This window comes from Hibiscus syriacus, unplaced genomic scaffold (assembly GCF_006381635.1).
Source record: "Hibiscus syriacus cultivar Baekdansim isolate YM2019G1 unplaced genomic scaffold, ASM638163v2 tig00012104_pilon, whole genome shotgun sequence".
In the NCBI taxonomy this organism is placed as follows: domain Eukaryota; kingdom Viridiplantae; phylum Streptophyta; class Magnoliopsida; order Malvales; family Malvaceae; genus Hibiscus; species Hibiscus syriacus.
The window spans coordinates 335,269-361,354 of NW_024062265.1; the positions used below are offsets into that span (position 1 = coordinate 335,269).

Below are 26,086 nucleotides of genomic sequence, written 5' to 3' on the forward strand. Positions count from 1 at the left end.
CATAGATAAAAGAAAAGGAATCTCATGCGATATCCCTTTCGTTGTCAAACATATCAATCATCTAGAAGTTTTCCCAAAACATGCCTATATTTTTACTTTTGAGAGGTAGTTTTTTTGCTTTTAACGTCCTAGTAAGGTAGTTTTATGTTTATGCTTTACTTAGTTTATAGGTGCGGAGGGTTAGGTGTTGTCCCTATTTGTTCATTGCTATCCATGACCATGGTCTATGTTGCAACTCTATGTTTTTGTTGAAGTGTCGTGTCTGAAACTCATGTCCAATACATGAAAATAGGGATATGACCACCAAAGATCAGAGGTGAAATTATGCACACAGTCCCTTTAAAAATTAGAAGTTAGTGGTCAAAAACATTTTGTCCCCCCTTAAAATGATAAAATTATGATTTAGTCCAAAAAGTTGTAAAGGTAGAAGCCAATACAGTGGTAAAATCTGACGATACCGGTGTAGTTATGTAATTGAATAAAGTTACTTCCCGTGTTTTTGCTTCTTACATGCTTTTGTCAATATCGTGTAACTTTCTCAATTGCCTTGTTCTTCTGAATAATTGTAGATGCCAAAAGGGGTTCATGGATACTGGGTGGTTGATGGAACAATGATCTTTGGGGAGGGGAACTGCCAGTGGCATCTTGGATAGACGAGGTCACAGCTGATAATCCTATAAGAAGCTGGAATTTGACTGAGAATATCTATTTATGTCAACATGAGGGTAATTTATATATCGAGCATGGTAATGATATCTTATTTTGCAGGTTTGGCTGACAAGGATGGATGGTCATATGGGCTTGGCTAATTCGGTGGCGCTAAAGTTGGCTGGAGTCACTAATTTATCAAAAGATCCGAATGGTGGTACAATTATGAGTACAGCTAATGGAGGTATGTGTATTTAGTTGCTTCTGGTTTCAGGGTTGATATTTCTTGGTGGAAGAAATACAACCGTTCCATAGCTAAACAAAATTGAAAATATAGTCTAAATCTATGTTGCTCTTACTCTTCAATTTTCTCTAAATAAATGAGCTTGACCGGGTTTTCTCCTTTTTGATTATGATTTCAGAATGAGCATGCCCAGCATTTGACCCCGGGCACAGCGGCTAGATTGTTGCATCAGTACAGGTTTTAATTCTTTTTGGCACTCCGTTTATATTTTCGTGATTCATGCTAAGACACTGCTAATAAAATGTGAACGTATCTTTGTCCGGATTTTTAACTCCAGGGGTGAATTCATGTCTGAACCATGAATTCGGAATTCCATCTCCTCTTTTGCATTCTGTTCTATCGTTTACTAAAAACTTGAAATTATCGTTGCATCCAATGTGATGGTGATCTTAGTTACTTAGATACTCTTATATTATTCTACTGGAAATGATTTCAGTTTGATGATACTTGGATGTTGTTATTGCCAACAGCCCGATCACTTGCTCGATGATGAAGATGCAGCGATCAGAAAGCTTGGGGTGGATAGGGCTCAAAAGGGATCTTATCGTTTCCGCTCACTTCTATCAAGCAATGCATTGTTGGCTCTAGGTTCTGACTGGCCTGTGAGCATCATCTTCTGGTTAATATTTGTTTATCGTCTTTACTTGTGTTACTTGGACTCTTCATTTCCCTAAAGTCTCTGGTTAACTTAACATCTATGTCCGAAACATATTCGGACATGTGTAAAGCATATGAGATTCTTTAAACATATGGGAAAAGCTCAAAACAATCGAGCAGGCCCATGTCGGACACATATATCGACAATCATCCAAACTCCGGGTAACATATTTTTCTACGCCTTCTCGAGACCTCATTTATTGTTGTTACTCCGGGTTACAAGTGCTTATCCTTTGCGTGCCATAAGAACAGCAATGAAAAGAATTCCTCCTGGCTGGGGAAATGCTTGGATTCCGTCCGAACGCCTTTCACTGAACGACGCCTTAATCGGGTAAGCAACATTAGAACTACATTTTCTCCGAGTCTTCGATGCGTACTTATTCGTTCTCGACATATAAACGCTTGCTGCATGCTGCTTGTACCATAATCTCTAGGAAGTAACCATACATTCCTTGATAAAAAAAATCATTTGAGCTTTCGAATTGAACTGTTAAAAACTTAAAATCATTGTTCTCAATAGCATTCCTATGCTTCTCTTCGGATTTTGCATCGGCTTTTCATCGAAGCACGTTTACTTTATCATGATTTGCTTCTATCTGCACTGGCTTTAAATTTCTATACCTGGAATTGGTGTTGGATATATATGGATATATGATTGTCACAAGTATGCTTGATTTTTTCCCTATATTTGAGGATCATACCTCCATATCCATGTCCGAAATGTACCGAACACTGACGCGGATATCGGACATGGGTGCTTTTGAGAAAACGAAATCCCCCGGTCTTCGTTCCAATGCTTTTAGCAGATGCTTTTCCTGGTTTCATCATGACAGGCACACGATTTCAGCTGCTCGAGCATGCTTTCTCGAGAACGAAATGGGATCTCTATACAACGGAAAATTCTCTGATTTCGTCGTACTGTCAACCGATTCGTGGGACGACTTTGCTACTGAAGGATCTGCATCGGTTAATGCAACATATCTTGGTGGTGTCCAAGCCTATCCATGAAAGCTTTTGATCTTAAAACTGTCGGACTATATCCCAGAAGGTTCATGTTGTGGACTCTTGGAATAGAAGTCATGTTAGCTTTTCTGATAAAAAGTTTTGGGTAAATTATACGTTCATAGTTTGGGATGAAATTACAATGTTCAAATATTTAAGGATTAATTTAAAATGAGTCATAGTTTGAGGATTTAATTGGAATGTTTAAAAGTTTAAGGATTAATTTGAAATGAGTGTCATAGTTTGGGGATATATGATGCAATTGGCTATTAAAATTTTAATAATCCAGTGCCTAAAATGAAAGGGTCTCTATAATTCAACGACTAATGTAAATAAATAATTAATCACTCTAGACACTCCTGGTTCTATAATTAATTAATTAAGTACAAAAATAAATAAATAAATTTGATTATTAATCACTCTAGACACTCCTGGTTCTCGTCGCCATTAACGAAGCAACGATGAGTTCATCTTGTTCACTAACGATTCTCAATCCTTTTCCTCCTAAATCCTCCAAGATTCATTGAATCACGTCATTATCTCCGCCGTCTTACCTCCATCTCGTCCGCTGTGGTCGATCCTTTCCGGGCTTTGCTGCTGCTTCCACCGATTTCGACTTCGCCTTGAAAGATGCCCTTGAATCTTCTGGAATCGATACCTCTCACGCTAGAGTACTCCTCCTCCTCCTCCTTTTCTACTGTAAAGAGGAAACTATTGTTTGCATTTCGGAATGTAGTTGGAGAAATGTTAGAATTAGTTTAATCTAATGGATTTTGAGTAGTTTCCCATGGAAATTTCTTTTTAAAACTCAGTTGATTGCTTCTAATCAATGTTAAATGAACTTTATTCATCCTCTATGTCATTGTTTTGGTTTTTTTATCATCTGCCAAGAATTGATAAAGTTACGGCTGACTCTCAATTTGATTAGGAATGGAAACTCTCGATTTGAATGTTATAGTTTTGATTCTTGTGGAGGATAGAGGTTTTGATTTAGGTCTTTATGCCCCACTTAGAGTCACACATATACGAGAACGAACAACATGATAGGTTAAGCTCAATGATGTTTGAATGATATATCAAGTTTGATATAGTTAATTGTTTAAAGTTTATATCTAAAATGTTTTCTTCTGAATGATCTTTGAGCAGGAAGGGCTTCATTTAACAAATTAAAGAATTATCCAATATCGAGAGGGAAACAAGTATTAGTATAAATAGAGGCGTTGATCTCTGGAAAACTGCTCTTTACATAGCAGCGGAGGATGATTCTCTCGTTTCGCGTTCTTCTATTCCTTTGCCGGTGGATGCTTTTCTCGAAAGATTGGACGATCTTTCCATGGGCTACTGCTCTCACTATAATTCGTTATACAGGTCGTAACGGGAGAATTTTTTGGAGAGCATAGAGAAATATTTGTATGTCGGAAAGGTATTTGTAAGATTTTTTTTGTTTGCTAATAACTTAATGTCTTACCAAATGGTAAATGCCATTTTCAAGTCTATGGAGCATATAAAGAAAAAATGGCTGTCCCTTGTTCCCATATGTAATGAGGTAAGGGGAGGTAAGATAGTAGATAAGAGCAGCTTCCGTAAAAGACCTCTGAATTATGCAATGCCCTCCGTGGGACTTGATCCCACGACCTCAAGGTTAAAAACATTATGCTCTATCAACTGAGCCGGATGTTTATTTATTAACTGTTCATGTGACCGTCTGTTTTTCTAACTGGTTAATCCAATAACTTCTTCGCAGGGCTTTTGGAGATCTATAACCAAGAACCAAGCAGAGCCACGAGCCCTCTATCTTCACTCTTTATGAAGGACAGCCTTTCTATCTTATCATTTTTTATTTACTTCTGAATGACATACCCTTTTATGGGAAATTTTTTCTGTTAGTTAATCTTTACGGTTTGAGAAGATTTTGATGCATCGTTCAGGTTCTGCTTTAATGCTATCGCTCATACACAGTGAGATCCTGAAAATGTTTCAAATGTGGGGCCTTTTGGATTTTGATGTAGAGATTTTCTTTCCTCGTGATAATGATGGTCTTCCGAGAGCCTATGATAAGCAAAAGAGCAAAGATCTGATCAGCCCCACATATTGACAGTACAAATGTTATTGGAAGAGGTGATTTTTATACTCTTGCCCTTTGATTTCTTACATTTTTATACATTAAATCTTATCTAAGTGAAGTTAAAGAAAAACTTACACTTGATGCTTACAATAAGTTATGACCATTTCTCTGTTTTTCGTTCTTTTTGCTTTTTTTAATTTACTCTCATGCTGGGACAAGTGGAACATGAGTTGAAAACAAGAAACTGATCACCTAAAATGACTGCTAATTGTTTGATTAATTATAACCTCTCTCTTTTGCTGTTCTTTTTCTCCTGTCTCATGAGAAGCTAATGATGATATTTTAGATTCCAACTACATTCAAGTGATGCCATAACGGTTTTAAGTTTTGCCATGTTGCTTCGAGTTTTCATGTTCCATAAAATATCCGTGTCCAATACTTGTATCCAACACATTTGCATATGGATATGATGATATGTTTCCCCAAATATTGTTTTTATCTGTACTTTTGAAGTCTTTGGTTGTATTTTCACATTCGATTTCTTGTAGTGCCTATCTGCTTGCATCCGCAAAGGCTGCTCAACATAGGCTAGAGTGGGATGTTTGGACCAGAGTACGTTTTGGGGATATGAGACGTGCTTTGTCTGGTAATATACATTAAAGCATGATTGTCTAGAGGTGGGAAAAGTTAACCTGATTTTGATCCGAAGGAAATGAGAGATTACAGCATTCTCCTCTACCATTGTGGATTGTATGATCAATCTCTGAAATACCTCAAGTTGTACCAAGACGCAAAGGTAAGTTTCAGAGTGTGATGTAAATATCCGCCTTTGATTCGAACTTTTACAGACTATGATAGAGAAGTTTTATAAACTATTGCAGAGCTCTTCCCCGCAAGGACGGTCCACAAAGTCAATTAGCATCCTGGAAGAGGAGGCTGTTCAGAAATTACTCGTGCGTCTGAATCTCATTACAATGGAGAATGGTTGGTCCCAACGTCATGTCCGGAATTTTCTTGGCAACAGCTCCGAGCCATGGTAACGCATTAATACTTGCTTTTCCGTTTGTGTCCGAAAGTTTAACTTATATCTTGTACGAGTTGAATGAGGGACACTATGTTCACCAATCCAGAAAGGGGTGTGATAGATCTCTAAACCGATCCTATCACAAGGCTAAACTCAGGGATTTAAATAACGGCCGTAGTTATGTGACATTATCGACTTTCTCGGTCTTGGATAGTCACCGCAATTGACCACGATTTGTTACATCTATATGATGAATCTGGTATTACAGAATTAACATATGTATGCCATTGGAAAAAATTAGTTTGAGAGTATTGTATTGCCTTATTTGTTTTTTTAGCAAGAATATAAAATTACAATATTTGGTTAGAGGAATATAAAGATTACTTGAATGCATATTTTTTTAATTATCTTTGTGATATATGTTTTTTTATAAAAAAAAGTTAAATTTTAATATTAAATTGTAAATATTTGAATGAAAATTTATAGAAATATTTTAATCATTACATTATTTGATAAAAAAAGCCTTTAATATATAATTAATTAGTATATTAAACTTATATTTTTTAAATGATTTTTATAAATATCATATTTATTTATGTAAAATATAAAATAATCTGAAAATGAATAAATTTTCAATTTATAAGATCTACTTTTTAGTAACTTAAAGTAAGATATTATTTTAAATAATTACATTTTTACAATAATATTATTTTTCTTCTCATAAAATTAAAAATGATTAATATATTGAATAATAAAAATATAAAATAATTCTAAATAATCAAATTTATTAATATTTTACTAATTAAACTCTTAGTATATTATTATTATGTTTATAATTTTTCGTAAATTACAAAAAATAAGAATCGAGTATGATCACTATAAAAAGAATTTATTATAGGGGTGTTATTGTCCAAAGTTGTTGGAATTGTCTAATATCTAAGAATTTTGAGGTAATGACATTCCCACCATTTTAAATAATTTTTTTATTGAATCATTAGTTAACACACGATTAACGCTTCAAAATAGAAGTTTTTTTAACCTAAAATGGTCATTTTGATCCTATTTTTTTCATTTTGACCCTCAACATTTCTCTTTGGGACAAAAATAAATGAAAATCATTAGTTAACACATGATTAACGGTCTAAAATATGAGATTTTTTAACCTAAAATTAAATGATGAGGTCGAAAATGCCTCGAAAAAAAGAATAAGTAACAAAGTGATTATTCTATCAAATGTTAGGAGCCTTTTTATTCTAAAATGAAACGTTGAGAGCAAAAAAGGCTAAAAAATGACCATTTTGATAAATGTTGGGGGCTAATTTTGATACTAATAAAAAAGGCTAATTTTATTTATTTATTTAAACATGCATTGTATTTTATCTTTATTATTATTTTTTTTTACTGCCGGAGGTCTTCCACGGAAGTTGCTCTCAACTTGGCGTTGGGGGACAGCCTACTACCCTACCTCCCCCTTACCCCATTGCATATGAGAATAGAGTTTTGTTGTTGTTGTTGTGATTTGTACCTATAATACATGAGATTTGAGGATAAAATCCCACATTCTTTTGTCTATTTGTTGTTTGTTTGTGTTTGCTTATCATTTTAGCGAACGGACACGAACAAGCTACATTTTTTAACAAATGAACACGAACAATAAATTTTGTTCATTTAGTACTTTGTGCTCGTCGATTAAAGTTAAAGGAATGAACATGAATATATATCCGTTCGTGTTTGTTTACAGACCTACTTAGTTTTCTCATCGGTTAATCTTTAAAATATTTATAATAATTATTCATATATAAAAAATATATTTTATAAATTTTAAAAATAATAAAAGGGAGTTCACCCCTTCAAAAATCTTAGCAAAAGCAAAAGTAAGAATAAAAGTGATTAATTACTTTACCCTTACATTTTAGGAAAGCACAATACTTCAATAAAGAAATTATTTTTTAATAATTTATCATATCAAGATTTTAATTTTTGCATATATACCTTATTTTCCAGGAATTTTGGTAAGATAGCTTCCTCTTAATCTTGTCATTTTTCACTTAAATATTATAACCTTGTAATTTATTTTCTAAAATCATATAATTGTGCTTATATTTATTACTATTTTTTGTTAATTACTCATCAAGATATTCGTAATTATAATTTATATGTATAAAATTATGGAGAAGCCATTGAATTTTTTTAAAAGTGTTATGAATTCTAGCAAAAGGTTTTAGGGTTGTTCTTGCAAATAAGCAAAGCACAATGCTTTAACCAAAGAGAAGAGTAAATCTTTAGGATACTTTAGTTTATCAAAGTTTAGCTTTCAATTCAAGTCACTCTTGTTTGTACCTTACTTGCCAAGATTAATGTTAGAAATACTTTTTTTTTAAAGAAATTCCTATTTATTGTTAGAACAACAAGTCATAATTCATTTCCATCTCATTCATTACTCACAGAACACAAATGGAGATGGAGAAGAAGAGAGAGATTAAGCATCTTTTTCACGAGCATCCCTTGGTGTTTGTGGAAGATCAAAGCAATGAAGGTGAGAAAGCTTACTGCTCAGCCTGTGGGGATGTGATTTCAGATCCATGCTTTAGTTGTGCACCCTGCAATTATCACCTTCATCAGTGCCCTCGCACCCCAGACAATTTCCAGTCACCCTCTCCATCCCCAGCATAGATATGGTCTTTTTCTTCGAGAAAGGCCACATCCTGGTAATCGGGTATATGGTTGTGCATTATGCAAGGAGAAACGCAACATGTTCTTTTATGAATGTAATGGTTGTTACTTTTCCCTTGACATCAAATGTGCTAATTTGTCTTCTTCATTTAGTAAGGTCAACCAAGAGCCCAAACATGACTTCCACCCACATCCATTGACCTTCATTCAAAGTACCAAAGATAAACTCAAAAGCTTGTATTGCTCTTGCTGCCATGAACCCTTAGTTGGTCCATTATATAGTTGTGATTATTGTCCTCTCATCTTTCATAAGACATGCATTGATGGATCCAATAAATTTAAACACCCTTCCCATCGCATACACCCTATTTTTCTCGAGTCTAAAGAGGATTTTCTCTTTTGCAAACTATGCCGAAACGAACATTTTGGATTCTTTTATTGTTGTTCTCTTTGCGATTTTAAGATCAATAATTTTTGTGCTCGGCCTAAGCTCATTGTTGAAGATAAAAGCCGCCATCAGCACCCATTTACCTTATATTGGAGACAAGGCTCATTCATTTGTGATGCATGTGACACTGAGGGGAACTATATGTCTTATATATGTTCGACATGCAGCATCACAGTCCATAAAGATTGCATTTCACTCCCACGCATTATCAAATTTTCACGACATGATCACTGCCTTTTTCACAAATATTTTCTTGAAATTCAAGAGCTTACAAGAAAAAGATTGTAAGATTTGTTTCAATGAAATGAATCTTGAGCGTGGGAGTTACTCTTGTGTGAAGTCCGGTTGCAATTACATTGTTCACGTGAATTGTGCCTTGGAGGATGACAGATTTTACGAGGTGGTTGAGCGAGAAAGCCAATGCGAGGAGCTCTATGGAAGTTCAGCTGAGTCTACGCAGTCTTCCATCACTCGCGTTGTTGAGGTGAGTGAAGATGGGGAAGCCACAAAGATTGAACATTTCAGCCATGAAGGTCATTGCTTGGTGTTAGCAGACAAGATGGAGGAGGAAACTGATAGAAGATGTGATGGGTGCATGCTACCTGTCTCAACTCTGTTTTATTATTGTTCTGAATCAGAATGCCATTTCTATCTCCACAAAAACTGTGCCGAGCTGCCAAGAGCAAAGCGTCATTGGATTGATCGATATACTGCCAATCTCGACTCCACAAGCTTCATGTGGTGTTCCTTATGTCGTCGATATTGTAGCGGTTTCTTCTACGAAATGGGAGGATTAGGCGTTTGCTTAAGGTGTGCTGAAGTACCTGACGTGATTGAATTTCGAGGACACGAGCACTTTCTGTTTTATGATTTCAAATGCAGGGAGCGATGCAATGGTTGTGGCGCTGACCCAGGCCGATATGTTGCATTCAGATGTGGAAAGTGCAGTTTTACTTTGGATTTCGCATGCTTATCATTACCACAATCAGTTGTTCACAAAATTGATGAACATCAGCTAAACCTCACCTATCACGATGATAATGATTATTCAAAGCATCTTCGTTGTGATATATGTGAAGGAAAAAGAGACCGGAGCCTCTGGTATTATTGTTGTTCGATCTGTGATACTTCTGCTCATCCCGATTGTATTCTTGGAGAAGCTCCATTTCTCAAGGATGGGATCATATTGCCTCCTTATTCTTGGCACATACATCGTCATGATGTTCAGTTTCATAGGAAGGCTGAGGACTACCCTAACTGCTCTTCATGCCGTCAGCGTTGCCGAAGAGAAAATTCTCAAGTGTACTGAGTCTGCGTGCAACTATATTGTTCACTTCAAATGTTGGTGGCTTTGATTCTAAAATGTCTGCAGCGTAAGTTCTTCAGATAATTATAGAGCCATTGCTATGGTTGATTGCTGAGATGGTGTTGTCTTATTTGCATCCATTGACATTAACTTCAATGGTGTTGATGATTGTAGATGTGTTTGGCTCAAAATGGAAGGTTTAGAGGAATTCAAAGGATTTCGCATTGGAAAACTTTGAGTGAGCTTTATCTATGAGTGTTATTAGTGTGTGATTAATGGATTTGTGGGATTATGTTTCAATGTAATGATTCCCAGTGTTATTATTGTGTGATTATGTTTCCATGTAATGATTCCCAGTGTTATTATTGTGTGATTATGTTTGAATGTCAATTTAAGAATATTTCTTACACAGTTTTTATTACACTTTCAACCAACAAAGTAATTTATAAATGAATGTTAATGATGGGCACAACATACTAAAGGGTAAATTACACATTTAGTACTATACTAAAGGATAAATTACACATTTAGTACTTAAACTATCAATTTTAGTTTGTTTTAGGATATAAACTTATTTTTTTAAAATTATACCTAACGTTTAATTTTTGTTTCATTTTAGTATCACACTGTTAAAAACTTAACTCGTTTAGTACCCAAACTATCAAATTTACTCCGTTTTAGTACCTAAACTATTAATTTTTTTTTCAAAAGTTAGCGTTAAATTTTGAACGTGATATTAAAATGAAACAAAAACCTAAACTTTAGGTATGGTTTCAAGAAATTAAAAATTTAGGTACTTAAAAAAACTAAAATTGATCTTTTAAATACTAAACGTGTAATCTACACATATATAAAATATATGGATCAAATAATAAACATATATGTATATATCTATAACTCGAATAGAAAGTAGGGGTGAGCAAAACTTGACTCGACTCAAAAAATCAAATTTCTTTTTTTAATTTTGAGTTATTCGAGTCAACTCGAATTATCAATTCGGTTTTCGAGTTCAAGTTGATTTGAAATTTTGAAATTCCGATTTATTCAAAAACTTGAATTAGTATTTTGACTGTTTTACGATTTAGTCCTTGATATCATTATTCATTCAATTCCTCATTCATTTTAAGTTCATTTTTTGTCAAATTTGAACCACGTGCTCCTAAATCATCTCATAATACATATGCATTTTCAATGTTTTTCTTTAAAAATTGTACAGATACCATGTGATAACGTTGTATCATGACACCATGTATTGTAAATAAAAAAAAATCATTAATACTGAACAATCAAATAATCAAAATAATACTTAATTAGCATTTTTAATTGAAAACAATTGAATTTTCTAAACTAATTTGAAGACTTATTGTACCTTGTGGCTTCTACCTTAGAAAAAACTCATAATAAGGTGGGTAATATTTTTAATTTTAATGCTAATGGGAAGAATCTTGTAAAGCAAAATTTCCATTCAAAAAAGGAAAATGAATATTGTACTTTGAATTGAATGTGTGGATATGTATATATATATATATATATATATATATATATGAAAGGTGCATAGTAGGATTCAATACATGTATATGTAGGTATGATGCTTGTATGTGATATGTTAGTAGAAATTGTTCAAGCATGATTACGAGTTAGAGTTTTATTATATGTTTTATGCCTCACTAAGTCAACGACTTAGCGTGTGATTGTTTCACACGTAGGTTACAGAAGTGAGAAGAGTAAAGAGCTAAGAGGAGCTAAGAGGAGTAAAAAGCTCAATACAAGTATGTTTTATGCTCATCCAATTCATATTGTATAACATATGTCAATTGCATATGTTCACATGTCATCCATCATATCATATAAACATATATATAGATTTCATAAATCATTCTTAGTATTCACTTATCTTATATAACATAACAATTTAACTCTATTAACAAGACAGCACACTCCTTATCCTATCAGATCAGAAATATATATTTTTTTCTCACTTTGTGTTGGCATGTACACTTTTTAAAACACTTTCGACTTCGTTTTAAGCCTAGAATCGGCTAAACCGTAGCTCTGATACCATTAAATGTAACACCCCCAACCCGTATCCGATCCGTATACGAGTCCGAAGTGTCACATTGACTTTTCAAACATTTATTCGTATAAAATAGTGAGTAATTTAAAAACTTTGATAACATTTAACTTATTCAAAACGTTTACAAAATATATATCAGAGTTCATACAATTTATGTCTTTAGACTACATGCTAACTACACTCTATATACAGTACATATATTTTCTGATCTGATAATTGGGTAAGGAGAACTGACCTGTCTTGCTCCTCTTAGCTCTTTACTCTTCTCACTTCTGTAACCTACGTGTGAAACAATCACACGCTAAGTCGTTGACTTAGTGAGGCATAAAACATATAATAAAACTCTAACTCGTAATCATGCTTGAACAATTTCTACTAACATATCACATACAAGCATCATACCTACATATACATGTATTGAATCCTACTATGCACCTTTCATATATATATATATATATATACATCGTTTGTTTTCCATAAAAAATGCTTTGATGAGTTACCTGCTGAAATTCATCACCCTTCCCATCTAATACACTCTCTTTTTCTTGACTCGAATGTGACTGATTCCTTTTGCAAGCTATGCCAAAAGCAACATCCTGGATATTTTTATTATTGTTCTCTTTGTAATTTTAATATCAATATTATATGTGCTTGGCCGAGATCCATTGTTGAAGATAAAAGCCACCATCAACACTCATTCACATTATTTTGGAGAAGAAGTTCATTCATTTGTGATGCATGTAGTACCGAGGGGAACTATATGTCTTACATATGTTCGACATGCAGCATCACAGTCCATAAAGATTGCATTTCACTCCCACGCATTATCAAATTTTCACGACATGATCATTGTCTTTTTCACAAATATTTTCTTCAAACACGAGAGCTTACAAAGCAAGATTGCAAGATTTGTTTCAAAGAAGTGAAGTTTGAGCGTGGGAGTTACTCTTGTGTGAAGTCCGGTTGCAGTTACATCGTTCACGTGAATTGTGCCTTGGAGGATTACAGATTTTACGAGGTGGTTGAGCGAGAAAGCCGATGCGAGGAGCTCTATGGAAGTTCATCTAAGTCTACGCAGCCTTCCATCACTCGCGTTGTTGAGGTGAGTGAAGATGGGGAAGCCACAAAGATTGAACATTTCAGTCATGAAGGTCATTGCTTGGTGTTAGCAGACAAGATGGAGGAGGAAACTGATAGAAGATGTGATGGGTGCATGCTACCTGTCTCAACTCTGTTTTATTATTGTTCTGAATCAGAATGCCATTTCTATCTCCACAAAAACTGTGCCGAGCTGCCAGGAGTAAAGCGTCATTGGTTTCGTCGATATACTGCCGATCTGGACTCCAGAAGCTTCATGAGGTGTGCCTTGTGCAAACGACCTTGTAGCGGTTTCTTCTACGAAGTCGAAGGATATTTAGACGTTTGCTTAAGGTGTGCTGAAGTACCTGACGTGATTGAATTTCAAGGACACGAGCACTTGCTGTTTTATGATTTCAAATGCAGGGAGCGATGCAATGGTTGTGGCGCTGATCCAGGTGGAGAAGGTGCATTCAGATGTGGAAAGTGCAGTTTTACTTTGGATTTCAAATGCTTATCGTTACCGCATTCAGTTGTTCACAAAATTGATCAACATCAGCTAAACCTCACCTATCACGATGATAATGATTATTCAAAGCATCTTCATTGTGATATATGTGAAGTAAAAAGAGACCGGAGCCTCTGGTATTATTGTTGTTCGATCTGTGATACTTCTGCTCATCCCGATTGTATTCTTGGAGAATTTCCATTTCTCAAGGATGGGATCACATTGTCTCCTTATTATGGGTACAGACATTATCATGATGTTCAGTTTCTTAGGAAGGCTGAGGACTACCCTAACTGCTCTTCATGCCGTCAGCGTTGCCGAAGAGAAATTGTCAAGTGTACTGAGTCTACGTGCAACTATATTGCTCACTTCAAATGTTGCTGGCTTAGAATCTAAAATGTCGGCGGCGTAAGTTCTTCAGGTAATCATAGAGCCATTGTTATGGTTGATTGCTGAGATGGTGTTGTCTTATTTGCATCCATTGACATTAACTTCAATGGTGTTGATGATTGTAGATGTGTTTGGCTCAAAATGGAAGGTTTAGAGGAATTCAAAGGATTTCGCATTTCGTTCCTACTGCTTCGTGGGCTGGAAAACTTTGAGTGAGCTTTATCTATGAGTGTTATTAGTGTGTGATTAATGGATTTGTGTGATTATGATTCCGAGTGTTATTAGTGTGTGATTATATTTCAATGTAATGATTCCCAGTGTTATTATTGTGTGATTATGTTTCAATGTAATGATTCCCAGTGTTATTATTGTGTGATTATGTTTGAATGTCAATTTAAGAATATTTCTTACACAGTTTTTATTACACTTTCAACCCGAACATCAAAGTAATTTATAAATGAATGTTAATGATGGGCACAACATACTTAAGGGTAAATTACGTATTTAGTACCTAAACTATCAATTTTAGTTTGTTTTAGTATCTAAACTTATTTTTTTAAATCATACCTAACGTTTAATTTTTGTTTCATTTTAGTATCTCACTGTTAAAAACTTAACGTGTTTAGTACCCAAACTATAAAATTTACTCCGTTTTAGTATCTAAAATTTTAATTTTTATAAAATATATGGATCAAATAATAAACATACATGTATATATCTATAACTCGAATAGAAAGTAGGGGTGAGCCGGGAGCAAATCTTGACTCGACTCGAAAAAATCGAATTTCTTTTTTTTTAATTTTGAGTTATTCGAGTTAACTCGATTTATCAATTCGGTTTTCGAGATTGAGTCGATTTGAAATTTTGAAATTTCGAGTTACTCAAAAAACTGAAAAATTGAATTAGTATTTTGATTGTTTTACGATTTAATCCTTGATTTCATTATTCCTTCAATTCCTCCTTCATTTTAAGTTCATTTTTCATCAAATTTGAACCATGTGGTCTTAAACTATCATAGAATACATATGCATTTTCAATTCATCTTTTTTATTATATATATATAACAAATTATTTTTTTTTCAATTTAGTCCCTCAATTTTTCATGATTTCGTTTTTTCTTCATTTCATCATTTATTTTAAGTATGTTTTTACCAAATTTAAACAACATGCTCATATACCACAATAAAATACATATATAACTTCAGTTCTCACTTTTTTTACTAAAAATGTTCTCTCTCTTTTTATTTAGTCCCTTAACTTTACATTTTACTCAATTTGGTCTTTTCACTACAATTGTTCGCAAATTCTTTATTCCCATCAATTCATTGACTCCTATACTCTCATCAATATTTTTCCCTTAAAATACTTTCTTTTAAATATCATGGAATATCGGACGAGCCAGAATTATTTCCTTATTCGATAAGACACTAATTTTCCAAGTACACCCCCACTAGGACGAAGCCAATAGTTCCCAAGAATCGGTCTTAATTGGTGAAGGACACATGATGGTGCGTTGGGCTGGTGGCACTGACCTACACAAATTATCCATATCGTCGGGGCAATTTTGAAGCTGAGAAGGTGGCAATGGCATTGTTGTTTTAAAGCAGAAACGAATCTCCTTGAGGTATAGCTGCTTTATGCCTCTAATTGGCAGTAATGCCTCTAATTGGCATACTGCATGAGATTTGAGGATAGAATCCCACTTTCCTTTTTCACATTTTGTATTAAAGTGTCCATGTCATGTGCAGTATCTGATGGTTTTACTCCCAAAACTGCATGTTCAACAATGAAAACAAGGGTAAAATATAAGAAATACAGGGAATTTTTTTATTTAAGTCCCTAAACTATTTAATGGTTAAAATAAATACTTAATTTTATATGACGTGTCAACGTCTTATTGATCAAAAAAAATTCTAAATGAAAAACAATAGGACTTAAAATGATTAAATATAATAGTTTAAAGGCTTAGTTTGACCAAAAAAATAGTTTTAAGTACTTAAAGCAATATATATATATATATATATATATAATTTCAGTACTTATTTTTACTTTAGGCTTAATACAAAAATGAGTGTCTAAACTATACCCCAAATTGAATTTTCTAAACTAATTTAAAGACTTATTGTACCTTGTGGCTTCTACCTTAGAAAAAATCCATAAAAAGGTGGGTAATAAATGCTAACGAGAACAACTTGTAAAGCAAAATTTCCATTCAAAAGAGGAAAACGAATATTGTACTTTAAATTGAACTTAATTTCCAACATATTCACTTTGGTATTCATGGAATTCCATTCCATTTTTTATTATTTTATGATCCATCTTTATTCTTTTCTTTTTCAATTAAACTTTGGGTAAATTACAAATATTTTTAATTTATTCATTGAACTTAATATATTGGGTTTCTTTGGTCACTCACTTACTAAGTCGTTTTCTCACTAATGACGTTATAAATAGGTTTTTATATAAATACAAATTGATGTCATTTTTTAAAAATTTTATTTTCTTAAAAAATCATTTTGATGCTGTTATCTATTTAATGATGGGTGATTAAAAAATTAAGTATATTAAGTTTAGTAAAAAAAAAAATTATATTTTCAGTAAATAAAATAAGAGAGAATGTAAAATTTAGTGATAAGTTATCATTAACGTTAAACCCCACCATTGACATTGACTAGCTCCTCCATTAATTATAAATTTAAAACCCAAGTTTCAGGCACAGAGACTTCAATCAATCCCACCCTTTACTGCTGTAAGTTTCTCTCTCTAAGCAGCATATGGTGTAATTAAAAACTTGGTTTTTTTTTTAAGTTTTTCCCCATGTTTTATGGCTTATGCCATGCAAATGTCATTAAAGTATGAGCATGGGGTTTTCAAGCTCATAAGCTTTAAAATACTGCATATTCACTTCCCAAGTTGTTATCTTAAATCTGGGTTTTTCTTATTTACCCTGTTTGTGTGTTGAAAATCATTGCTTTGTTGTCAAAGTTTGACTTTTTCTCTATTTTTAATCAGAATTCTTGAAATTTTCATTTTTTTTGAATCGTTTGAATCGTGCTTAGTAAGCCCTTTAAATTGTAATCACCAGTGGCAAGCCTTTGTCTATTTTTTATTCACTTGTTTTCTGACAAAGTTGCCTGTAAGTGGGCTCTTTCAGCTCAATTTTGCCTGTTGTGTCCTATTTTTGACTTTCTGGTTTGGTTCTTGTTTGATCCTGGTATGTCTCCGACGGTTGCTTGATCTCATGTTTCGATTTCTTTTTCAGGTTCGATCCTTGTAGAAACAGTGCTTAATTTGCCAATTGCATTGGTCTTTTTTGATTGATTTTGAATGATTTTTGTTTGTTTGTATGGAAATAAGGATCCCCTTTTGTTGTTTTTCGATTTACATTTCGACAAGTCCCGAATTCGATCTTGAATTTTGTTATGCCTGTGAGCCTTTGATTCAGTTTTTCATCTCAGTAATTGATGTCAAAGTAGTAGTTCATGTTCTGATTGATTAAAACTTCTTGCTTGATTTTGATTTCTGGTGGATTACTCTTAATAGTTCACTTTGTTCGATTCTTGATCCGTGTCTAATTGGATTGCAGTAATTCTCCTGAAGCCGGTTTTCGAGTTTGCCTTGTCCTGTAAGTCAACCGGAACTTCGATCATTAACTGGTTCGGACTTTTGGGTGTATAGAACTCGTTTTAAAGCCGTTTCGTCCTCGTTTAAGTTTGATTACAACCATCGATGATACTGCAAAAGAACGTGGGAAGTCCTTCCCCGTTCCTTCTTATTGCATTAGCTCTCGGGTTTTCCTTCGCCACTTACAATCTGGTAACAATGGTAATGCACAATAGATCTCTTTTGGAACGGATAGTTGGCGACTCCAATGGTGGGATATTTTTTGATCCGGTCATCGAGATGCCCGAGAGTGTAAAGAAATCGAAGAGTGCCAAACTGCCTTTTCATGTTGCCTTAACAGCTACTGATGCTCCATACAGCAAGTGGCAGTGTCGGATCATGTACTATTGGTATAAGAAGCAGAAGGACTTGCCCAGGTCGGAGATGGAAGGGTTCAACCGTATTCTACACTCCGGGAGTCCTGACAACTTGATGGATGAGATTCCTACCGTTGTAGTTGATCCTCTTCCGGTAGGGCTCAGTCGGGTACGTTTTTCACATCACTATGTTCTTGGTTGGGGCTAGTCGTTTCTTCTTTTTTGTGTGTTTAAATGCTTAGAATAGTCTTGGACTTTTAGTTTAATTTGTTCGAGTCATCGGTCTAAACGAATTGAACTATTTGAACGGTTGGATTTAGAATTCTTGTTTAGTAATTTCGGATATTCCATTGATCATCGTTTCACTTCTCAGGGATACATCGTCTTGAATCGACCCTGGGCCTTTGTGCAATGGCTTGAAAAGGCTACAATCGAAGAAGAGTGAGTGCTTGCTTTTACATGTCATGATTTTGTTATCCATTTCATGGTACCTTGTCCGGCTTTACTTATGTTACTCGGATTCGAGTGTGAGTGCATTTTGTCTCTGTGAGTTTTCCCATGTATTTGGTGCTCGTCGGAAGTTAATGTCTCCGTATCTATGTGTCGGACATCAGTACTTTGAGAAAAACGAAAGTCGGAGCAATATTGGTATTTAAAGCATGCTCAGTCCGAATCGAAGTCCGTTTCATTAAATTCGAACTCGGTAAACAGTTTTTCAGCTTTTTAACTTACGATTCGATCTATTTTTCCGATTAAACTCCGTTTCTGACGTAATTTCTATTGCATTGTATCCGAAATATTTTGGGGCGTCGAATTCATGTTCGAGAGAAATCGAAAGGAGTCTAAATGGTTGATCGGTGTTTGATCCGGATTAGACTTCTTTGCCTCTACAGTATTTGATCTGGATTAGTCGTCTTTGCCTCTACAATATTTGATTCGTATTATTCGATCAATAAACCAGATAGCGGTTGTAATACGAAAAAAACTAATCTTAATAAAATTTTCTGTTTTTTGAGTTTGACAAATTAAACTTTCATAATTTGAGTTTTTGAAAAATTGATTAAACGAGGCTTAAACCCAAAAAAAAGTACTCAAATTATGTCTTTTTTTTTTTCTTTAGCTACCTAAATTATTGTTTGGTCAAACTAAGTCTTTAAACTATTATCTTTAGGAACAACATTGTTAGAATGCATCATTCTATGAGAAATATAAAATTACAATGTTTGGTTAGAGAAATATAAGATTATTTGAATGCATATTTCACTTAATTATTCTTGTAATATGTGTTTTTTTAATAAAAAAAGTTAAACTTTAATATTAAATTATAAATATTTGAATGAAAACTCATAGAAATATTTTAATAGTTATACTAGTCTAACTTTTGACAAAAAAAATACATTTAATATATAATTAGTATATTAAACTTATATTTTTTTAAAAATTCATAAGTATCATGTTTATTTATATAAAATATAATATAATATAAATAATATTATGGTCTCGAGTGGACAAAAATGTTATTTTTCAATGTATAAGATCTATATTTTAATTTTTTTCACCTCATAAAATTACATATAATTAATATATTGAATATTAAAAATATAAAATAATTTTAAATACTCAAATTTATTAATATTTTACTAAATTAAACTCTTTGTATGTTATTATCATGTTTATAATTTTGTGTAAAGTACAAAAGATAAGAATCAAGAATGACCATTATAAAAAGAATTTATTAGTTAAAGGTATTATTGTTTAAAGTGGTGAGAATTGTCTAATACCTAAGAATTTAAAAGTATGACATTCCCACCATTTTAAACCAAAAAGTGCAACTATTGAGAATAGATTATTCCATGATAATAATCTTTTTCATGAATCAAACGTGAGAATGCAATTCCGCAAAAAGATTATTTCCCTTAGTAATGATCTTTTCCTTGAATCAAATGCCCCTTAAGGTACAGTTGATTTGTGCCTATATTGCATGAGATTTGAGGATTAAATCCCGCTTTTTTTTAACATTTTCTAATAAATATTTAATTTAATGTGAAGTGTCAACATTTTATTGGTCGAAAAATATTTTTTTGAAAATAATAGGACTTTAAATGATTAAATATAATAGTTTAAAGAACTAGTTTGACCAAAAAATAGTTTAAGTACTTAAGCAAAAAGAATGCATAGTTTGAGTACTTATTTTTTACTTTAGGATTAATACAAAAATAAATGTCTAAACTATAACCTATATTGACTTTTGGCGTCTAAAAATTTTTTCGTTAAAAATAGATATCTAGCGTTTCCAATATTACACTTTTAGATGTATGATCTCGCCGACCATCGTGAAAATCACCGCAAAGGGTCGTCGGTGTTTTGGGTTCCCTTTTTTTTGGCAATTACGAAGGCTCTAGTTTTCATGCTTTACACGACCGCACCATTGAGTTCCTCACCCTGCTTCGATCAAAACCCAACAGGTGGTAACCTTTCGCCATCAAAGGTGGGGGAATGGGAGAGAGGGGATGACGCGAGAGGTTCGATTTTTTAAATTTTTTTAGCAAAATCAAATTTTTATTTAAAAAATAAAAAATAAATATAACGGTAAGTTTCTAAAAGTGTAACAAAGAAAACATTATACATCTATTTTTAACGAAAAAAATTTTAGACACTAAAAGTCAATTTGGGATATAATTTAGGCACTTATTTTGTATCAAAGGACTAACTTTTGATAGGCGAATGGTTCAACAAACAACACTATATAGTGTGAAGACCTTTTTGTAACTTCTAATAGTCGAGAGATATAATAAAGTAGTACCCTATAATCAAAGACATTTGTAAAGTACAAATGGTCAAAAACAGTGTGGGATTCTATCCTCAAATCTCATGCAGTATGCCAATTGAAGGCTCAACCCAACTATACCTGAGGGAGATTCGTTTATGCTTTAAAAGAGTAATGTCACCTTCTGTGCTTCAAGATTGTCACAACGATATGAATGATGTGTGCAGGCCAGTGCCACCTCTCCAGCGCCAAGTTTTGTTTCCTCTACCCAATACTATCAATGCTGCCCACAATGTCACTTGGGGATCTTTGGCTTCTGCCCAGTGGGGATGGAGTAATTGCCAATTAGTATGGCAACGGATAAGGAAATAATCGTGTAGTTTTAATCAGCGATTTAAATTATAGTTGCGATTGTATTTTCGATCGGGTTGCTTTTATGTAAGCATTTATGGTACTAGTCTTCTCTCTAGTGGGTTTGTGCCTAGTGCGAGTCGAAAATTAATACGATAACGAATAAACAAGTCCTCATTAACTTGAAATGTTCGCGTTATGTGTACAGGCTTTCCAAAGCATTGTATGGAATGAAAGTCTGTGGAAGTTCTTGATCCAAATGGGGTTCATGAGGGTAATGGTGACAAAATCTTATTTTACAGATGCGGAATTTTATATTAACGGGCGAATTTGAACTTTTAAAATTTAGGGGACGAAATTGGATTTTAAAAATGAGAGGACTAGTACGAGAAAAACATATATAATATTTTATTCAACGTGTTAATGTTTTGACCTTTGTGTCGATATTGCTTATATTTATAAACTTATCTTTGTCGTGCCAAAAAATTCTTTCATTCAACGTGCTAAAAACTACACGATTACGACACATGATAATACATAATACAGATCATGGAATATCGGATGTTGTCGAAAATATTCCCTTATTCAAAACATTACTAAAGGTGAATATTCGATTGAGTGCAATCGAGTCGAGTCAATATATATTTAAGTTAGTCGAGTTGACAAATCTTATTTTATGATTCAAACTTTATTTGAATATTTTTTCCGAGTCAAATTTAGTTTATAAAATTCGAGTTGAGTCAAGTTATTCGATTTTTTATTTAAATTTAATTATAAATATTTATATTGTTATGATACTAATTGATTTAAATTTAAACGGCTTTAAATAACCATATATATATATATATATATATATATATATATATATATATATATATATATATATATATATATATATATATCGTTACCACAATCAGTTGTTCACAAAATTGATGAACATCAGCTAAACCTCACCTATCACGATGATAATGATTATTCAAAGCATCTTCGTTGTGATATATGTGAAGGAAAAAGAGACCGGAGCCTCTGGTATTATTGTTGTTCGATCTGTGATACTTCTGCTCATCCCGATTGTATTCTTGGAGAATTTCCATTTCTCAAGGATGGGATCACATTGCCTTATTCTCATCACGGATATCATCATGGTGTTCGGTTTCTTAGGAAGGCTGAGGACTACCCTAACTGCTCCTCATGCGGTGAGCGTTGCCGAAGAGAAATTGTCAAGTGTACTGAGTCTACGTGCAACTATATTGCTCACTTCGAATGTTGGTGGCCTTGATTCTAAAATGTCTGAAGCGTAAGTTGTTCAGATAATTATAGAGCCATTGCTATGGTTGATTGCTGAGATGGTGTTGTCTTATTTGCATCCATTGACATTAACTTCAATGGTGTTGATGATTGTAGATGTGTTTGGCTCAAAATGGAAGGTTTAGAGGAATTCAAAGGATTTCGCATTTCGTTCCTACTGCTTCGAGGGCTGGAAAACTTTGAGTGAGCTTTATCTATGAGTGTTATTAGTGTGTGATTAATGGATTTGTGTGATTATGATTCCGAGTGTTATTAGTGTGTGATTATATTTCAATGTAATGATTCCCAGTGTTATTATTGTGTGATTATGTTTCAATGTAATGATTCCCAGTGTTATTATTGTGTGATTATGTTTCAATGTCAATTTAAGAATATTTCTTACACAGTTTTTATTACACATTCAACCCGCAAAGTAATTTATAAATGAATGTTAATGATGGGCACAACATACAAAAGGGTAAATTACACATTTAGTACTATACTAAAGGATAAATTACACATTTAGTACTTAAACTATCAATTTTAGTTTGTTTTAGGATATAAACTTATTTTTTTAAAATTATACCTAACGTTTAATTTTTGTTTCATTTTAGTATCATACTGTTAAAAACTTAACTCGTTTAGTACCCAAACTATCAAATTTACTCCGTTTTAGTACCTAAACTATTAATTTTTTTTTCAAAAGTTAACGTTAAATTTTGAACGTGATATTAAAATGAAACAAAAACCTAAACTTTAGGTATGGTTTCAAGAAATTAAAAATTTAGGTACTTAAAAAAACTAAAATTGATCTTTTAAATACTAAACGTGTAATCTACACATATATAAAATGTATAGATCAAATAATAAACATATATGTATATATCTATAACTCGAATAGAAAGTAGGGGTGAGCAAAACTTGACTCGACTCAAAAATCAAATTTCTTTTTATAATTTTGAGTTATTCGAGTCAACTAGAATTATCAATTCAGTTTTCGAGTTCAAGTTGATTTGAAATTTTGAAATTTCGATTTATTCAAAAACTTGAATTAGTATTTTGACTGTTTTACGATTTAGTCCTTGATATCATTATTCATTCAATTCCTCATTCATTTTAAGTTCATTTTTTATAAAATTTGAACCACGTGCTCCTAAATCATCTCATAATACATATGCATTTTCAATGTTTTTCTTTAAAAATTGTACAGATACCATGTGATAACGTTGTATCATGACACCATGTATTGTAAATAAAAAAAATCATTAATACTGAACAATCAAATAATCAAAATAATACTTAATTAGCATTTTTAATTGAAAACAATTGATTTTTCTAAACTAATTTGAAGACTTATTGTACCTTGTGGCTTCTACCTTAGAAAAAACTCATAATAAGGTGGGTAATATTTTTAATTTTAATGCTAATGGAAAGAATCTTGTAAAGCAAAATTTCCATTCAAAAAAGGAAAATGAATATTGTACTTTAAATTGAACTTAATTTCCAATAGATTCACTTTATTCTTTTCTTTTTCGATTAAACTTAGGGTAAATTACAAATTTGATATCTAAATTTTACTGTCTCTCCTATTTTACTTATTGTACTTTAATTTTTTTTTAATTTATTCACTGAACTTAATATATTAGGTTTCTTTGGCCACTTACTCACTCAGTCATTTTCTTACTAACGACGTTATAAATAGGTTTTTATGTAGATACAAAACGATGTCATTTTTGTGAAAATTTTATTTTCTTAAAAAAGTATCGTTTTGACGCTGTTAACTGTTTAATGATGGGTGACTAAAAAATTCAGTATATTAAGTTTAGTGAAAAATTAAAACTTTTAAAGTTCAGTGAATAAAATAAGATATAGTAAAATTTTGTGATGAAATTTGTAAGTTATCCTCAAAGTTAAACCCCACCATTGACATTGACTAGCTCCTCCATTAATTATAAATTTAAAACCCAAGTTTCAGGCACAGAGACTTCAATCAATCCCACCCTTTACTGCTGTAAGTTTCTCTCTCTAAGCAGCATATGGTGTAATTAAAAACTTGGGTTTTTTTTTTTAATGTTTTTCCCCCCATGTTTTATGGCTTATGCCATGCAAATGTCATTAAAGTATGAGCATGGGGTTTTCGAGCTCATAAGCTTTAAAATACTGCATATTCACTTCCCAAGTTGTTATCTTAAATCTGGGTTTTTTCTTATTTACCCTGTTTGTGTGTTGAAAATCATTGCTTTGCTGTCAAAGTTTGACTTTTTCTGCATTTTTAATCAGAATTCTTGAAATTTTCATTTTTTTTGAATCGTTTGAATCGTGCTTAGTAAGCCCTTTAAATTGTAATCACTAGTGGCAAGCCTTTGTCTATTTTTTATTCACTTGTTTTCTGACAAAGTTGCCTGTAAGTGGGCTCTTTCAGCTCAATTTTGCCTGTTGTGTCCTGTTTTTGACTTTCTGGTTTGGTTCTTGTTTGATCCTGCGATGGATGCTTGATCTCATGTTTCGATTTCTTTTTTCAGGTTCGATCCTTGTAGAAACAGTGCTTAATTTGCCAATTGCATTGGTCTTTTTTGATTGATTTTGAATGATTTTTGTTTGTTTGTATGGAAATAAGGATCCCCTTTTGTTGTTTTCCGATTTACATTTCGACAAGTCCCGAATTCGATCTTGAATTTTGTTATGCTTGTGAGCCTTTGATTCAGTTTTTCATCTCAGTAATTGATGTCAAAGTAGTAGTTCATATTCTGATTGATTAAAACTTCTTGCTTGATTTTGATTTCTGGTGGATTACTCTTAATAGTTCACTTTGTTCGATTCTTGATCCGTGTCTAATTGGATTGCAGTAATTCTCCTGAAGCCGGTTTTCGAGTTTGCCTTGTTCTGTAAGTCAACCGGAACTTCGATCATTAACTGGTTCGGACTTTTGGGTGTATAGAACTCGTTTTAAAGCCGTTTCGTCCTCGTTTAAGTTTGATTACAACCATCGATGATACTGCAAAAGAACGTGGGAAGTCCTCATAAAATTACATATAATTAATATATTGAATATTAAAAATATAAAATAATTTTAAATACTCAAATTTATTAATATTTTACTAAATTAAACTCTTTGTATGTTATTATCATGTTTATAATTTTGTGTAAAGTACAAAAGATAAGAATCAAGAATGATCATTATAAAAAGAATTCATTAGTTAAAGGTATTATTGTTCAAAGTGGTGAGAATTGTCTAATACCTAAGAATTTGAAAGTATGACATTCCCACCATTTTAAACCAAAAAGTGCAACTATTGAGAATAGATTATTCCATGATAATAATCTTTTTCATGAATCAAACGTGAGAATGCAATTCCGTAAAAAGATTATTTCCCTTAGTAATGATCTTTTCCTTGAATCAAATGCCCCTTAAGGTATAGTTGATTTGTGCCTATATTGCATGAGATTTGAGGATTAAATCCCGCTTTTTTTTTTAACATTTTCTAATAAATATTTAATTTAATGTGAAGTGTCAACATTTTATTG

General features: G+C 32.8%; 1 protein-coding gene and 1 pseudogene across 1 annotated transcript; both read left to right on the top strand.

Annotated features, from left to right (window-relative positions):
- The first annotated feature begins 775 nt into the window (after nucleotides 1-775).
- LOC120205061 overlaps nucleotides 776-26,086 on the top strand; it is a 93,930-nt pseudogene continuing 68,619 nt past the window's right edge.
- Nucleotides 17,061-18,790, top strand: LOC120205102 (hydroxyproline O-arabinosyltransferase RDN2-like). Its single transcript, XM_039205039.1, has 3 exons — nucleotides 17,061-17,438; nucleotides 17,763-18,325; nucleotides 18,530-18,790. Exons 2-3 carry the CDS (start codon nucleotides 17,906-17,908, stop codon nucleotides 18,599-18,601), a joined length of 492 nt encoding a protein of 163 aa, XP_039060970.1. The 5' UTR covers nucleotides 17,061-17,438; nucleotides 17,763-17,905; the 3' UTR covers nucleotides 18,602-18,790.